At 36.3% G+C, this 18,439-nt stretch overlaps 2 protein-coding genes across 4 annotated transcripts; both read left to right on the forward strand.

The window, feature by feature from the left end:
- Positions 1-1,252: 1,252 nt before the first annotated feature.
- LOC112054689 (cytochrome P450 6B5-like) lies at positions 1,253-2,934 on the forward strand. The gene has a single exon (XM_024094553.2). It carries the CDS (start codon positions 1,280-1,282, stop codon positions 2,768-2,770), a length of 1,491 nt encoding a protein of 496 aa, XP_023950321.2. The 5' UTR covers positions 1,253-1,279; the 3' UTR covers positions 2,771-2,934.
- Positions 2,935-6,556: 3,622 nt separating this feature from the next.
- LOC112054698 (uncharacterized) lies at positions 6,557-16,550 on the forward strand. Of its 3 annotated transcripts, none has more exons than XM_024094563.2 (5): positions 6,557-6,690; positions 11,940-12,115; positions 13,306-13,475; positions 14,023-14,189; positions 16,095-16,550. In XM_024094563.2, the coding sequence occupies exons 2-5, from the start codon at positions 11,947-11,949 to the stop codon at positions 16,291-16,293; spliced, it is 705 nt and encodes a 234-aa protein (XP_023950331.1). In that variant the 5' UTR covers positions 6,557-6,690; positions 11,940-11,946; the 3' UTR covers positions 16,294-16,550. The 3 variants fall into 3 exon arrangements, with proteins under 3 accessions (XP_023950331.1, XP_052747438.1, XP_052747437.1); XM_052891478.1 differs by having other exon boundaries at positions 6,563-6,607; XM_052891477.1 differs by lacking the exon at positions 6,557-6,690 and adding an exon at positions 7,064-7,144.
- The last annotated feature ends 1,889 nt before the right edge of the window (positions 16,551-18,439 follow it).

Genomic DNA, 18,439 nt, shown 5'->3' on the forward strand with positions numbered 1-18,439 from the left:
GATTTATCTTTAAATTGTATATAGACTAACGCTTGGCTCTACACGCCTGATGGTATACGATATTTTACGGCAGCTTATGATGAAACGTTTTCCTAGAAGATTTACTCTTAATGAAGACACCCACATTAGTACTTGTGTCAGAGTAGTGGATGTGTAGAATATATCTGAAAGTGTTCATTAACACGAGCAGCAACTGCTACCGACGACCGCAGTCGACTGCAGTCGGCGACGTCTGGCGGCAGGCGACGGCGACTGGCGTCGCCGACTGCAGTCAGCGACGTCTCGGTGGCAGCCAACTTCAGTCAGCAACCGACGACTTAGAGAGTTAGAGACTTAGAGAGACTTAGAGACTTAGAGAGAGTAGAGTTGCCGCTCGTGTAAATAAACCCTAACACCTCTCATTTTGACAGGGGAGACTACAAAATCCTATTTCCTAAATTAACTATCAATTAACCCCTCAAACACTCAAGTCATGCTTACAATTCAAATGCCCCTACTTTTGCAAGTCGAGATGATAATTATGTTGACAATAATAAGTTTGATATAGATATACAAAACAATGACGAAGCTGTATTTAATGAAACTAAGGGTGAAAGTGGCATTTTTAAGTTCTCTGCAAACCTACTTTTCTCAAAATATAAATTCACAGGGTTCAAAAATTTATTTATTTATTTACATGAAATATCTACATGTATGCCCGGTGAAATATTACAGTTTCCCAATTCGTTTTCCCAGGCGACCAGAAATAACTACAACAAAAAACATAAAATTACAGAATTAATATTTATAGATTCAATTAAATTAAAATTAAGTAAACATTTATAATAAATTAAAATTAAACAACTAAAATTGGTATAATGAAACCATATAAAATAAAATGAATGAATGAATAGTGAAAATGTAGGTAATTTTTTAAGTTTTTAAACGCATTTTCTTGGAGCATATATAGAACATACATACAATTACGATTTATGTAGATTCTAGAACAAAAACTAACCGAAAATTGATCAATTTTAATAGAAAACGGAAACATTCTTCTTTTTGTCAGAAAAAAATTAACTTTTACGCAGTTTGCAGGACATCAGGGGACCATCTAATAATGCATCATAACAATGACTAATGTATTTAAATAAATTAGACTTATAGATAACGAAGTAATTAATATAAATAAGACAATTAATAAATGATAAGCAAACGTACTATGTATAAATACGATTGCTAATCTGTAACAGTGTTCTTATTGTCGTAAACATCGTTGAGAGTAAACGATAACTCAAAAATGTTAGCAGTGTTATTAGCATTTATATCTATAGTAGTAACGTTTATTTACATAAATGGAAGATACAATGAAAATTATTGGAAAAAACGAGGTGTTGCATTCTACAAGAAAAACAAAGTTATGGGTGTGTTTTGGGATTTTATGACAAAACCCAAAGCGTTATTTGAAAATCTTTGTGATATTTACAAAGAGTATCCTGACGAACCTGCCGTTGGAATCGGAACGCTTTTCACGCCAACTTTGTATGTCCGAGATCCGCTGAATATTCAGCATGTACTTACAACAAACTTCAAATCTTTCAACCACAGAGGCTTGGAACCAAATGAAGATGACATCCTTGCTGGTAGTATACTATTTCTGAACGGCACAAAATGGAAAATGCTGCGGCAAAGCATGACACCACTCTTCACGTCTGCAAAACTAAAAAGCATGTACTGCGTTATGGACAAAAGTGCTCAAGAGTTTGTTCTTTACCTCAAAGAAAACCCTAAATTATTGAAAGGCGATACGTTTCATAATCTATCAACATTCTGCAGTGCGGCCATCGGAGCTTCTGTATTCGGAGTGACAACAAAATCAATGTTCGATTCACCATTCCTAGATGTCGCCCGAAGAGCAATTAATACAGGAATTGTACGAAATATAAAATTCACTATCGGGAATTTAAGTCAATCAATGTTCAAAATGCTTAATCTCAATATATTCAAAGAGTTTGAACCCTTTTTCATCACTGCTATTAAGCAAATCATTCAACAACGCAAGCTCGAGAATGTAAAGAAAAATGATTTTGCAGATATCTGTGTGACTTTACAAGACAATGGAAACTTGAAAGACACTGATTCTGGTTTGGAGTTAGAACCAACTGACGAAGTGCTAGCTGCTCAAGCGTTCTTCTTTCTTGTCGCGGGTGTAGAGCCTACAGCAACTACAATGTTTTCAACTTTACTGGAATTAGGTAAACATCCTGAAATTCAGGAACGACTCCATAAGGAAATCGACGAAGCATTTGAGAAACATGGAAAAGACATTTCTTGTACCGTCGCTAGTAATATGGAATATCTAGATATGGTGATAAATGAGGCTATGAGACTAAATCCTCCTATAGGTTTCCTATCTCGAAAATGTGTTGAAAACACTGTTTTACCCGTAGGTAATATTAAAGTTGACAAAGGAACTAATATAACGTTACCTATCTACGAACTTCATCACGATCCTAAATACCACCCGGATCCCGAAACGTTCAACCCAGAAAGATTTTCCACAGAGAACAAGAATTCTATAATGGATACTACTTACATGCCTTTTGGTAGAGGAAACAGGAATTGCGTGGGTATGAGATTCGCGCAATTACAAGCCAAATCTGGACTCATTCATTTACTGCGCAATTTTTCTGTCAATACGAAGATATTAGAAGGGGGAATCAAATACAGTAAAGAACAATTCCAAGTTAGAGTAACTAATGTAAATGTTGAATTAATTCCTAGATACTAGATATTAATGTGAGGAATAGGTGAGACGAAACTATCAACTTCAAGACAGCAGTTTGTTTAATAAAAATAAGTAAAAAATGTTATCTTGAGAAATATCTCATAGCAGCTTTAAATAAACTTAAAATAATTGGGTATAATAATAATTAAACTAAGTTAATTTTAAAATGGAATTTTTCTTTTTTATTTATCTTCTATATCCATCGTTATCAACCCATATTCGGCTCACTGCTGAGCTCGAGTCTCCTCTCAGAATGAGAGGGGTTAGGCCAATAGTCCACCACGCTGGCCCGGATTGGCAGACTTCACACACGCAGAGAACTAAGAAAATTCTCTGGTGTGCAGGTTTCCCACGATGTTTTCCTTCACCGTTTGAGACACGTGATATATAATTTCTTAAAATGCACACAACTGAAAAGTTGGAGGTGCGTGCCCCGGACTGGATTCGAACCCACCTTCTATATCTATACTTATAATAGAACTGGTCTTATTCTATACATTTATTCGCAATTTGAGATTTTACTATTTTTATACCATTTGTAACACCAAACGTTACCGTGGCATAGAGAGAGACATTTTGTACATTCGGTACATTGAAGATATTTTGAAAATTTTCAAATATTGTTGGGGGGCACTTATTATATATATCGTTATAATCGATACTGAAGCTATAAATATATTTTTTCGATTTTTTGTCCGTCTGTCTGTACGTGTTTTTTGTTATTCGGGCATCACGCTGAAACTACTGAATGAATTCAAATGATGGCACAGTTTAAGACCATAATACGGATACTTTTTATTGCGAAAATAAAATAAGAAGGGGGTGAAATAGGGTTTGAAAGTTTGTATGGAAAGTCCTTCATTTTTCGAGTTACAGTTATAAAAATTTGTTTATAAATCATAAAAAAATACGAAATACAATGAGAAGCTTGAAAGCTTGAAAGTTTACATTGATTTCCACGCGGACGAAGTCGCGGGCGTCCGCTAGTAGTTATAAAAATACTTAATAGTATTTAAGCAAACCGATTGCGCCTTACAAAAATTGTAAGCAAATACCATGACTTGTCCTCTGCCATTATATTTATTAGTATTTGTATCATGCCAATATTCGTCGGACTGTCGGTACAGAACATAGAAAAGAAGCAGAAGCAAACGCTTTATCAATAGAAAGACCAAGGTGGCGGGGCCCGCGTATCCTCATATATGAAGACGTACGCTAATGTAATTTAAACATTATAAGAACTTACTTAGGATGAAGACTACGGTTACATAGAGTATGCTTTAGTTAATAGTTGTACAGCACTGTTGTCTTGCACTGAACAAGTTAAGTACCTACTAACTAAAGTTTACTCTATAAGACCCAAATCATCATCCAAGTTAGCACTTAATATTTTACAAATGGATCCCAAAATCAAAATAGCGAATAATATTTCCAAACCCACGATATTTAAAAGACCTATTTTATGATAAACGAGAGAAAAAACAGATCATCCCCACTTTACAATTTAGAGGTCGGTACACTAAAAAAAAAGTTTTTTAAGATTTTATTTCACGATTTCGTTAACATTTCTAATAAACCGCGGACAGACAGATATGCCGAAACTATAAGGGTTCCTTGTAGACCACGGAATCCTAAAAAGGAGTATGGCAAAACATTGACTAATTATTCGGCAAAAGGTCCTTGTCTAGTTTTTCAAACATGACGGGACGGATACAGATAAATATAAGACCGTTGTTACACGGACTAGCGTTGTAAATAAACGCTTTTCAACCATGAAGGTTACAAGACCTCGTAGCGAATTGTGACGATAATATTTGCTATGAGCGATTTCGTCCGTAACGTCTCGTGATAATGTAGTGTTTCTTTTTATTCAACTAATATCTAAAAACATAACATCATGAAGAGGTTTAGAATTAGAGGGGTTTTACAATATTGAAAATTCTTTTATCAATAGTTACATCTTCACTGAGTTCTCTATGCTATACCGATAGGTGTAGCGCAATAAGTACTTGCAGGACGTCCGTCTGCATCGTGATTGTCAATTTAAGACGGTTTCAGTTTCGGTTCGGTAAGGTTCGGCGAAAAAATGGTTTTACCGATCGATTCTAAAAATAATCAGCTCTCAACGTCAGGAAACCGCAACCATTGCTGTCGATTTTATCGAAATGTAATGGTTCATTATTCTTCTCTAAGTTGTCCCAGATGTGAATGTCGAAAATTTTTGAAAAAAGCTTGTTTTGTTAATAATTATAAAAATTTTAATTTTTCCATTACCATTGCCTCCCTCCCCCCCATATAAATCCAGGCTACGCCCATGGCTACACACGTTTTATTCATTATTTTTACCCACAGAAATGGCTAGGTACGACGCGGGTGATACCGGGGGTCTCCTAGTATGAATAATAAAGAAGATTAGGTCTTGAACGATCAGTACCATAATTATTAACCTTAGGTTGTTAAATATAGGTAAATTAATTTTCTTGCCGTTTTTATGAGACTTTATAATAAACTAATTGAAAGCAATGTTTCCTTAAGTATAATCCAATTTTCATATTTACGCAATGTATATAAAAATAATAGTGTATTGACGATTATAATAAATTATTTGTCTTTTAATGTTGATTTTGAATGTGATGTGCAGCAGGTAAAACAATTAAAAGTTGTTGACTGTTGGACAGTCATTAGATAGGTACCTGCTAATGATGATTAATGACTAGGTAGCTACAATTAAGAGTTCATGGTGGCATTCTGTATTAGTTTAATCACTACAGGGAATCTGAAACTATATTAAAAAACTGAAATAATACAATCATTAAGGTTCTGTAGTCCACAAGGAACCCTTATAGTTTCGTCATGTCCGTCTGTCCGTCCGTCCGCAGTGTAGCGCAGACACTATTACTACTAAAAAGCTATAAATTATCACGAATATGAACATTAGAAATGTGAACAAAGTCGTAAAATAAAATCTTGAAAAATATTTTAGAGTACCTCTCCTACACGTAAAGTGGGGATGATTTTTTTTACTGGTTTATTTCATAGTATGGGATACCATTGGGTAGGTTATTTTAATTAACAACGGAATGCAATTTTCGATTTGCAATTACGTTTTTTAAGTTGGTCGACTGTAACTCTTTAAATAGCAATTGCTAGTTTCTGCCGCTCGATTCCGCCCAGTATCTAAAGAGGACATTCCCACAAAACGTGCTGTCTGTCCTCGTCCCCAAGACCGCAATAACAGTCAGAACTCTCACACAGCGTCATTCCGTGCAGATGCGCCCGCGCCCGTCCGATGATAATCAGTCTCATAGTCTAGCTCGATTCAGGAAGCCCTGAGTCTACCGGCGACATCCGGGAAAAGCACAGCAGCTCGCTACTCCAGACCTCCGAGGACCACCGTTCCTGCCCCATCTCATTAACTTCTGCCCCGGTTTCTCGCCTTCACCTGCTCCACTCCCGTTTGTACACGGACTGGCACGCCTTATCGATCCTAGCAGCACGGATTACCTCCGCAGACGGTGCTCACGGGGGTGCATGAGCAGGTGGTGAAAGAGTAAGGGGTAAATCAAAGATTTAGAAGATTGTTCGGCATTTCCCGCTCGTCTATTGCCCCCCCCCCCCCTCCCCCCTCAACTTCCAAGACAAGTTACGCCACTACTAACGCTAAAAAAACAATATCTCTTATTGTTAATTTCATATCTTTTACACACAAACTGACAAAATTCTCATTATCTTTCTGATATAGTATAGTTATTTGGTGCTATAAGTGTATGAGACAGTCTCCAAGTAGTCCGTGAACAGAGAGCACACATCGTGCGCGGAATTGGGAAATTGTGTCAACCAGTGGGTGAACTGTGAGAGAGGAAGAGATATTGTGAAGACAATTGATATAAATTATCTTATATTGTTTCAGCTGCTCTCAACTGGTTAGTAAATATTTTATAGTTCATAATACACAAAACGACAATAGATAATGTAATCATTTAATGAACAAATGATACTTAATTAACGTTGTTTTGAACGGCAATGCAATTTTATCACAGCTCTGTTATCGAGAAAATGCACCTATAAACAAATTGTCATTTGAAAGTTATAGATAGTTTTTAATTTGTTGGAATAACAGATTTTACCCACCAACGACATAAAATCTTTGTTGTCTACCATTTTAAAGTTTTTTTTTAATTTATTTATAAATAAAGTAGGTAGGGGGATATCTACCTCTTAGTGCAATAGTTAGCTTATGTGGCTGCGGATCACGAGGTCGAGGGTTCGAGATAGAGCTGTGAGATATATTAGAATACTAATCTTCAGTAGGTAATATTTGGAGCACGGAGTGACGAAAATGGTTGTTTTACTTCGAAGATCGTCTTTACGGTCCAGGTCAGTTTCGTGACATCGTATAAGTAATATCCACTGGTCTACCTCGGCTCTCGGCTCGGCTGAGTGGATATGACCTCTGCCTATATTAGGATGTAGGTTCGAATCCAGTCCGAGGCATGCACCACCAAATTTTTTAAATTGTGTGCATTTTAAGAAATTAAATATTCCTGCATCAAACGGTAAAGGAAAAACATCGTTTGAAAACCTGCATACCTGAGAATTTTCTTAATTATCTACGCCAGCGTGTTAGACTATTTGGCCTAATCCTTCTCATTCTGAGAGGAGACTCGAGCTCAGCAGTGAGCCAAATGTATATGTAGTATTCAATAGAGAGCCAGGCCCAGCAAAGGATCGTTAAGAGTTATCGATAATGATGTAGATAATTAATATTTTTTAAATTTTAATATTTCCTCTCGTCGAAGGTCGTCTGCGAGATATCTGCAGCGATAAGAACGACTTTGCGTACCTACACGCTATTGTTAGCTCCTTTGTATATTTTTTAAATGATTCATTTGTGTTAAAATCATAAATAAATCAATGCTAAAGATAAAAATTGTCTGTCTGACTGTCTGTCTAAAATATAAATTTTTCTGGGTTATATTTTTGTTCGGATTTTTCAAAATTTTCTATCACTTTTTCCAATGCTGCTGTAGTTAAGATTTTAAAGATCTTAATTTTGTTAAACATTACTGATTAATTTACCAATATACTAACTATTTTTATAAATTATATTATAATTGTTTTGTAAAAAAAGCTTTGAGTGCAATTATTATTTTTCTTTCATTAAGATCCGATTTTAAAAATTGTCCTGTAAAAGAATTTATGAAACTGAATTGTACCTACTATCATTTTAAAAACTTGTACATTTATCGAGGTTTGTAAATTGGTATAAAACTTGTATTTGCTCTTTTTTAGTTACGATAGATATTGCTTGTTTGTTTGGTATAAATGTAGGTGAGATGCTGAATTTTCAATACAAAAAAAAATTTTAAGTGTGCACATTCCAATTTTTTTCTTCACAATGTTTTACAGTATCTGCGTACTTGTTTAAATTGACTTAGTTATTCATCCAATTTCGTCTTACAAATCTAAAGTATAATCTTATCTCCGCCAATAGGGTTAAAATAACAAACGGAAGCGTAAAGGTTAGTGACCTAAAGAGACAGCTGTTTATTTTCGTATACGGAACGTTCACTGCTATGTTAGTATGTATATCGGCATAGATTTTTTAATAGAGAGAGTTATGTCACTCGCGTCAAAACTCATGCAGCTAATTGTCTTAATTTCATTGAGCTGCTTAGTAAACAACGAAAGTTATTTAAAAAATTAATAACCAAATGTCGAGTTGTGTGTTCAGGTACCTACTGTAAAATCCAAAAAACTGTATAATTATATATACATATGTAATGCAATTAAACACTAAATTGTGCATCTGTTGCTATAATCCGGATCACAAGTTAGTGTTGTGTTAGTTAAAGCCGTTTTTGAAAATGCTAAATCTTTATGATTTAAATGGTTTTAAGGATTTAGCTTATGAAGCGTTAGCGTTTGTCGAAATAGAATCGTCGTACCACATGGCTACAGGCCCCGGAAACTCAGTTGTAATCGCTAAATTTTTGATTAAATTACATATAGTAGTTTATAAATCACTATTTAACGCCCGCGGCTTCGTCCGTGACGACGTGACTATTTTGACGTGGCTTATCATGGATTAGGATTATTTTCCGACACTTACTAACAGTTACCCACAGTTATTCATGTAAACCAAATTTACATGTACCATGTTCCTCATACATCACACTATTTATTTGTAAAACCGCATTGAAATCTATACTAATATTATAAAGCTGAAGAGTTTGATTAATTGAACGCGCTAATCTCAGAAACTACTGGTCCGATTTGAAAAATTCTTTAAGTGATAGATAGCCCATTTATTGAGGAAGGCTATAAGCTATATTTTATCCCCGTATTTCTACGAGAACGGGAACCACGCGGGTGAAATCGCGTGGCATCAGCTAGTCTGTTCATAAATAATAACTTCCTTCACCCTTCACCAAGGTATAGTTTGCTTTGCGCCAAAATTCTAGTTTGCTCTGAAGTAGCAACAAGCCCAACTGCCCAGATGTTAAAAATTAAAATCCTCTGGGATATGTTTTTTTGTTTGCACAGCTATACTCCTTATGTTCAAAGTAGACTAAAATAAATCTAATTATAATATTATGTATTGTCTAATCCAGCATTTACATTTTGTCTAGGTACCTACCTATTTGAAATTTAAATTGCTCATAAACTTAAATAAATTATTGTTAACAAAATATGTATAATACATAATAGTAGGTACAAAGTAGTTATTCTGTAGTTAAATAGTACCTATCATTGTCTCGATTACCATAGATAATCGTCATCAACCCATATACGGCTCACTGCTGAGCTCGAGTCTCCTCTCAGAATGAGAGGGGTTAGGCCGATAGTCCACCACGTTGACCCAATGCGGATTGGCAGACTTCACACACGCAGAGAATTAAGATAATTCTCTGGTATGCAGGTTTCCTCACGATGTTTTCCTTCACCGATTGAGACACGTGATATTTCATTTCTTAAAATGCACACAACTGAAAAGTTGGAGGTGCATGCCCCGGAACGGATTCGAACCCACACCCTCGGAATCGGAGGCAGAGGTCATATCCACTGGGCTACCACGGCTCTTCCATAGATAATACTCCTCTTCAAACGGTAATAGATTAGAACTTAAGTTGATGTTTTTGTTCCTGCTATATTATTAGAGTCCTCGGAAATCAAAGATCACGTTAGTGTAACAATTAAGCTGTTATTTTGTACTTATTCTGTTGTCACAACTCGCCATTTCCTTAGTATGAAATTTTGTATTCTACTAACGAGTCCGAGGTCCGAGTCTCATAGGAGACGCCCTTAGAGAGCCGTTCCGTCCTCTATCTTTATTTCAGCCTTCGGGTCTCATCAGGCGATGCATCTGCGCTCGCCCAAACCCCCCGGTGACGCCGTAGTGGTCCCACATAGAACCATCGGCACTTACTTAACACGAAAAAAAAAAAAATTCTACTTATCCTGCTGAACCTGGATTTTTCCAGGATAAATAGTTGCATATGACCTGTTCCGAGGTTCAATTTATTTCTATATAATATATATAATCGGTTCAGTGGATTAGCCGTTAAAAGGTAACCTACTTACCTATTTCACAGTTTGAAACTTTGAACCCAGGACCTCACATAAACCAACCATTGGGCCAACGAGGCAGTTAGATGATTTAATACCTGCATGGATACAAACTAATTGTTCGTCAAGTTAATCATGCAGTTCCGCATTGGAGGTCCTTGAATTTTTGAACAGTTTGGACAATGGCATGATTTATTAAAATTTAATTATAACTACTAAAATATTTGAGTTTATATTAATGGTAGGTAATTAAATTAATTTTAGTCACACATTTGCATACTGTGACTACCTAGGTACTTACATTAATTAATAAATTTAAGACCAAAACACCTACCCAGAGCCTGCAGTCAATAAAAAATCTTTCTACAATTCGCTTCGAAAATTAAAAAATGTATGTAAATGGTATTCGTTCACGTAAAGGTCACGTAAATATCGATTGGAACTGTCATTCCCATACATTATTGTAGTTTTCGAAAACAAAAACGCATTTTAGAATTTAAATTATCGTGAAAAACGCATTTATCGTTAGGCCCAGGTATCAATTCTAATAAATAGAATGATTCAATTTGGTTGGAGACGTAGAGTCATCATCATCATCATCATCATGTCAGCCAATGGAAGTCCACTGCAGGACATAGGCCTTTTGTAGGGACTTCCAAACATCACGATCCTGAACCGCCTGGATCCAGCGAAACCCTGGGACTCGCTTGATGTTTCCAGTCCACCTGGTGGGGTTTCGATCTAGGGTAAGGCTATAAAATATTGAAGGAAAATATTTCGTCTAAGATATTTTAGAGATTGGAGTGCCTAATGCTAACCACTCACCATCCAATAAGTTCACGTGCCTGCAGCGCTAACGGTAGGACCTCCAAAAAACTGAAGTCTGATCGTGTGTTGGTCGCGCTATGCATGTGTTCTGCCGTGGACTTATTGGATGGTGAGTGGCTAGCCTATAGACAGCGAATAAAAATAGGCTTGATGATAATACGTTTTTCTATAATTATAGGTAAGAAGCTAAATATGTGGATAGGTATAAAATAACAACTTACCTACCTATTATCACCATATAAGATAACAAGAGACCTTGTTTAGACTCTCATTATCTAATTACCAAGCAAATAACTAGCAACGCATACATACATAGCATTGCTACTAAACCGTAACTCCTCTGTTTGTTTCGACCTTCTCGATGCATTTTATTATTCCTTCTAATGTTAGTCACTGACCATCAAATAAGCTCATGATCTTGCTGCGAAAACGGCAGGACATCCGATAAAACTGATCGTGTATTGGTCACGACGTAAATGACATCATGCATCTTGTATGCCTTGAACCGCTTGCAATCAAAATAAATATTTTTAATTTTTTAATATAGGTATGTACCTGTATATACTTAAATAAACGCGAAAAGTCTATCCAGCTATCACAAAATATCAAAAGCCCCTTGACGTACAAAGATGAAATTTGGCAAAGAGGTAGTCAATAGTTAGTAGACTAATCCAGTCTTGTCACTAATTTTGTCACAGGGCCGGTTGTCTGAGGGTGGACGAACGGGCGTCTGCTAGAAATTTTTAATTGATAATTCGTATTTACAACGTTTTAGGGTAACAATGGGTTTCACGAGGAAATGGGACGAGACGTGCCCTCGCGTTTACGACAGTTGGGAGGACGACGGGGTGAATTGGGTAATACAGGACTTGGCACCGGAAGACGACGACATTGCGATGGACATCCTGGCCAACGAGTTCCTGCCTGACGAACCTCTGTGCAGTTACAGCAGTATGTACCTACCTATAGCATAGATACTCTTATAGACCTATAGGCTATCCCTAATGAGAGGAGTTCTAGCCCTTTTGAGCCTGGGTAAAAAATGTCAGTTAAAATATTTCTATAGAAACCTACCTCAATCATCAATATCAACACATATTCGGCTCACTGCTAAGCTCTAGTCTCCTCTCAGAATTAAAGGGGTTAGACCAATAGTCCACCACGCTGGCCCAATGCGGTTTTGCAGACTTCCCACACGTGCAGGTTTCTTCACGATGTTTTTGCTTCACCGTTTGAGACACGTGATATTTAATTTTTTAAAATGCACACAACTGAAAAGTTGGAGGTGCATGCCCCGGACCGGATTCGAAACCACTTCTTCCGGAATTAGAGGCAGAGGTCATATCCACTGGGCTATCACGGCTCTCTTCCTACGTAGCTACATAGATACTGTATTGTATTCTGTCTGATTGATTGTCTATCTTGTCTATCAATCTGATTTCTTATCATGGATAACTTTAAAAATAGCGGCATAATTTTATCTATGAGTCATTGAATGACTATTGCTCAGCTAAATAAGCAAGCAAAATTTTATTAATATACTCAAATCGATTTATGCCTCTATTTCGTGGTGTATTTTTTGAGCATAAGTGGGGATCGCCAAGATTTACGTGAATTACGTAAATGCTGGCTGAATAACTATTAGGAATACTAAACTCTATACAAGCTAATTGCAACAGGGATGTCTTTGACTGATTTTCATTGCATTGATTCCTATTAAAATATTTTTTGTACTTACGTACAATTTTACGGGTTCATTGTCATTATATAATGATTTATTTATTTTGGTAGCATCCGCGAAAAGCCGACGAACCCATGGGACATCGTCACCCAGGTCCGACGAAATACTCTCTACGTACGTTTCACCCCGAAAGCGGAGCATCCTCAGGAGATGTTGACTCTACAACGTGCAATTGCAGTTTTTATTAAGAGTATTTTATCGGACCTGGGTGACGTTGTCGCAAGGGTTCGTCGGCTTTTCGCGGATGATAGCAAAATAAATAAATCATTATATAATGATGATGAACTTCCGAAAAGTAACGTCTGCTTCTATCCAAGGGTTCATTGTCGTTTGAAAACTTTAATGGGAGTACGTGAAGCTATAAGTTTAAAAAGTCCTGGCCTAGAATACCTGTTTACAGAGCTCACTGAAGATCCAGAAAGTGTAAGGAGCATGGTCCAGTTCTGGCGCGACTGTCTAGCGCAGCGCATGAGCCTTGGCTGCTACACTGTTGTCGATGGCCAGAAGACACTCGTCGGTCTCAACGTCTGTGTCCTCGACACTATTGAGGAGAGAGTGCCTAGCACACCGGTTTGTACATACCTCAATGCCTCATCATCATCATATTTGTAGGCCTACTACAGGCCTGACATGCCAAAACATATTTCGTGAAGACAAACAGCTGGCTATTATTTTGGCCTTTAATATCAACTGATTAAAATAAACACCAACGTGGTAGATATCATACCCGACCGGATGTCATTTGTTACATAGAATGTCAATTTCGTATATCTATGCCAACTAGCATACGTCAAAGATAATTGAATTAGCCTGCAGGAAATACCGTTCTCTGTCGTTGCTATATGACGAAGAGAGAGAGAGAGAGAGCGAGACCGATATGACGAAGAGAGAGAGAGAGGGAGGGGGAGAGCGTGAGAGGGGGAAAGAGGGGGGGAGAGAGTGAGCGAGGGAGGGGGAGAGAGAGAGAGAGAGAGTCACATGTTAGGCCTACTTTTTTTCTCCTTACGTAGGTATAACGTTGATTTTTAGCCGACATCAAAAAGGAGGAGGTTCTCAATTTCATTCGAATTTTTACCACGAGCTTTAGGACACTAAAATCTCCCATTACATTTTCTAGATCGAAGGTGCAGCCTGGAAGAATGTATACGGCGCGATGGCATACCTCGAAGAAAAATGCGATCCTTTCAAGTATCTCAATTTGGATACAGTATTGCATGCACTGGGGTTGTCTGTCAAACGTGATTACCGAGGGAAACATTTGGGCAGCAGAATACTGGCAGCAAGGTAAATAATACTCTAATAACACTAGGCCATCGTCAAGGACAGGCAGGGAAACTTACAATTTGACTGTGTATGTTCGATCAAGAGGATTACTTAGAGGGCTCAAAAGGGCTAGAACCCAGAGTAAAGCTTATTAAAAAAAAAAGATTTACTTACAAGTTAGAACTCGCTTCTGTCATTTGCAGTTTTAAAAAATCCGTACCCGTGTCGGGGCATGTCATACAAACTCCTTACACAATAGGGTAGTTGATTCATATCAAATTTAAGAAAAGCAATATTAATTTCGCATATAAAATGCAATAAGGGACCGAAATATATCGATAACAATTAATAAAAGTTAAGGATTTCTTATAAAACTTAATTAAAAAAATTCCAAACGTCAAAAACGCTGTCGTCCATTTTGTGACGTCACAATGTTACTTGATGTACTGAATGTTAAACTAATTGTTAACTAATATTTTTGTCAAACGCTCAGTTTGTATGGGATTTGTTATGAAACAGTTGAAATCTATACCATCATGGCCGAAAGGCGCTTTGGCTCGTACTGTCAAAAACATATTATTTAAAAACTAAAATTTTCATATAATCACGTTTCAAAAAAATATGATTTTTTTTCAATCTAGGTAGTAGAACGATAATGAACTATTTAAAAAAAGTCAACTAACCTATTGTAAAGTATGATGTTAGTCAAAATAAAGAAATATGGTATTAATCAGTATTTGAAAAAAAAAATTATTATAAAATACTTTATTACACAAAAAACTAAATTTACAAAACAAATAAAGTGGAAAAACAAGCGCAACAGGTATGACGTAACGGCGACCTTATCTCTAAAGTGATTGTCCAGTGTGAGTGAAGTCCAGATAACCGTTTAGTTAACCAAAAGGCGTTCAAGTTTACAAAGAGAAGTAAGTGGTTGGTGCGCAAAAGTCAACTTAAAATACACTACAAATAAAATAAATGAAATAAACTTACTTAAAACTACATAAACTAAGTTAGGTACACATTAAAATACATAAATATCAATACTGAGATAAACTTAATAAAATATACTTATACGTTATTCATAAAATATCCTACTATAGTCTGGCAAGTCCGTTGATAACACTCTCATGATATGCGGGCGACGGGCGGAAAGACTGCGCGGGTGTGAAATACTGCATGCGGGGAACAGTCACTGGGTTTTTCACTCATCGCTATACGCCCCACGTCCCGCGCGCAATATCGGGAGTGTTACGAAGAAAGTTGCCAAGCTATCACACTAATATTATAAAGGCGAAAGTTAGTGTGTGTGTATGTTTGTTTCTCCTTTACGCTGCGGCTACTGAAGCGATTTGGCTGTTAAGAAAGGAATAGATTTTACTCTGGAATAACACAGGCTTTTCATCCCGGAAAAATCCATAGTTCCGGAGGGATGTGAAAAACTAAATTTCACGCAGACGAAATCGCGTACGTCCGCTAGTATACAATAAAATAAACATACATAATCCTACATTACATACATAAGTGGATATTTAAGTATATTACATGCATAAGTTTTTGGCTTCTTTAGCTTCGGCCGTGACTAGTTACCACCCTACCAGTAAATACGTACCGACAAGCGATTTAGCGTTCCGGTAACCGAAAGAGTTGTGGATTTTCATCCTCCTCCTAACAACTTAGCCCGCTTCCATCTTAGATTGCATCATCACTTACCATCAGGTGAGATTGTAGTCAAGGGCTAATTTATAAAGAATAAAAAATAAGTAGATTACTGCGATAAAAAAGACGTTAAAAAATATGACTATTTTGAATGACGAAAATCCCGTGCGTGCGCTAAAAAAGGTGAAAAAATTTCGTCCAAAAAACTGTCTGCAAACAACTGTTGTGTGTGATTGGCTTAAGAGATTTTTTTTCCTACTCTTTCAGGAAACCGCTGAGCCTCTTGCACGGTATAAAGGCCACAGCGACCGTGTTCACGGGGCCCGCGTCACAGAAGTCCGCCGCCAAAGCCGGCTTCACGACCGCCAGTGCTGCCAACTCTCGGGAGATGGCGGCGGCTGGTCTGAACTATCCCAACGATGACAGCATAACCATCAAGCTTATGGTGAAGAGATATGATGAATAATGTAAACTATGTAACCATGGAAAAGTTTAGAAATTACTTAATATTAATCTATTCCGAGAAGTCCGTTACCGACATAAGAAATTTACGTAGGGTATACGTAAATTTCTTATGTCGGTAATCTTAATATATAAATGCAAAAAGTCATTCATCACGAAATCTCGAAAACCACTTGATGTAAAAAGCTGAAATTTGGCAGGAAGGCAGTTTATAGTTAGTAGGTATCCACTAAGAACGGATTTTGCTTTAGGGTCGGATTAAAGAGGTCTAAAGGCGGACGAAGTCGCAGACATCCGCTAGTCTGTTATTTATTTGGGATATAATATATAAATATATAAATGATAGAAAATGTTCCTATACTACAGGCTTTCTTGATGAGTAGGTACTGTTTAACATCAAATTTATTGAAAATGAGGGTATAAATCCCTAGTCATTTCACACCTAATAATAATTAAAATCAACTTGTTCTTAAATTTATGAAAATAAATTTGATTAATAAGCTTAGCACAATTAGATATGGTTAATATATTTTATGTAACATTTTATAAACAAACCATACATAATTTAAAAAAAATAAGTTATGAAATGACATGCGTTTTCACCTTCATTTCTAATTTCTTTGTTGGTAAACAGTATTCATCAAGAAATGCTGTAGTATTAGTTGGTATGTGTGATATGACCCTTAAGTTGTACAAACAAATGTTCTTTTGTTATATAGTGATAATGCTGCATTGATGTTGGGTGTTTTAGATTTAACCACACGTTAACAAACCAACGATTACATATTGGATTTTTTATTTAGTTTGTTATTACTCGTATTATTTATTCTTCACTGTTACAATAGCGTGTAAGTATTTTCATTAATTATTATTTAATTTAAAAATTTATAAAACAATTCAATAAAATTAAACAATAACTGTTTTTTTGTTATTATTGTTTATTCTCGTCTATTACAATAGCGTGTAATATGTACAATAGAGAGTTTTAACTACCAATAAAACTTACCTATTATTTTTTCATCAATGTCCGGAATCCATCTTGAGAGAAGCACTCATCTTTCCTTGCCGGATGTCAGCTAAAATCACCTCTCCGATGGTGGCGCCCCCTTGCCGCAACCTAATACCTATGTACAAGTGACCGTAGCGAGCCGAGTGAATGTTCGCCATTATTATACTCATGATGCACCAGGTAGGCCTTACCTGGATTCCGGACATTGATGAAAAAATAATAGGTAAGTTTTATTGGTAGTTAAAACTCTCTATTATTTGTTTCGTATCAATGTCCGGAATCCATCTTGAGTGAAGTGTTTGTTATCACCTGGTGCTCGCAAGGTTGACGCTTTAATGTGAATTATACTGAAAAGTATTTTTGAATAAATGAAAATTCTCAATTTTGAAGAACAAATATACTCTTAATATGTATGTTAAGGAATTTGATAGTGGCCTAGGTAATCCAGTTATGTACCTATTTTGGAATTCGTAACCAGTGATTTTCTAGAATTCTAGATGTTAGTAATTAAATCTGACTTCCAAATCCGTCCGAATTTCTAGAAATGGATAGAATCTGATGAAAGATTTGCTTTACAGATCTTGTAAAACAATTTTATTTAACCTATTATTGTTCAAGATGCATGCGTAACATAGCTCCTAGTATTATTAAATTAGTTATGTTTTGTCATTCAGTTACAGCAATACAAAGCAGTTGCTTAAACCCATAAACCATACTTGGATTTTTTTTTTTTTTTTTTTTACCGATTATATTTCAAAACTCTATATGAATTGCTTCTTAATGATACTCTGCACTTTAGAGTCCAAATATGTTAGCCAACAGTGACACGCCCAGGAACTAGGATATGTACCTATAAATAATCTACTTACCACAACCCATCAGACAAATTGTGCCACATCAAAATGTAGTTTAATATCATTAGATTCATCATTCTGGCGATAAATGAATTTTAATTACTTTTATTTAAATAATAGACCTCACTGTAGCAGCATGGTGGATTCAAGCTCCATATCCCATAAGTAGGCAGGCCCGGCTGATTATGATGACGGTAAATGAGTCCGGTAGAAGCGAATCCTTTGCATGTATGAGGTGCACGTCACTGCTGTTCATTGTACTAGTATCTTGATTGATAAAATTATGA

Source organism: Bicyclus anynana, chromosome 4 (assembly GCF_947172395.1).
Source record: "Bicyclus anynana chromosome 4, ilBicAnyn1.1, whole genome shotgun sequence".
Classification (NCBI taxonomy): domain Eukaryota; kingdom Metazoa; phylum Arthropoda; class Insecta; order Lepidoptera; family Nymphalidae; genus Bicyclus; species Bicyclus anynana.

Bases quoted from the DNA above. Each gene is read 5' to 3' on its own strand.
- LOC112054689 (XM_024094553.2), top strand. From the start codon at position 1,280: ATGTTAGCAGTGTTATTAGCATTTATATCTATAGTAGTAACGTTTATT.
- LOC112054698 (XM_052891477.1), top strand. From the start codon at position 7,107: ATGGTTGTTTTACTTCGAAGATCGTCTTTACGGTCCAG. The intron at 12,116-13,305 runs GTATGTACCTAC...ACCTGTTTACAG, and splicing joins ACCTCTGTGCAGTTACAGCA to AGCTCACTGAAGATCCAGAA. The intron at 14,190-16,094 runs GTAAATAATACT...CTACTCTTTCAG, and splicing joins AGCAGAATACTGGCAGCAAG to GAAACCGCTGAGCCTCTTGC.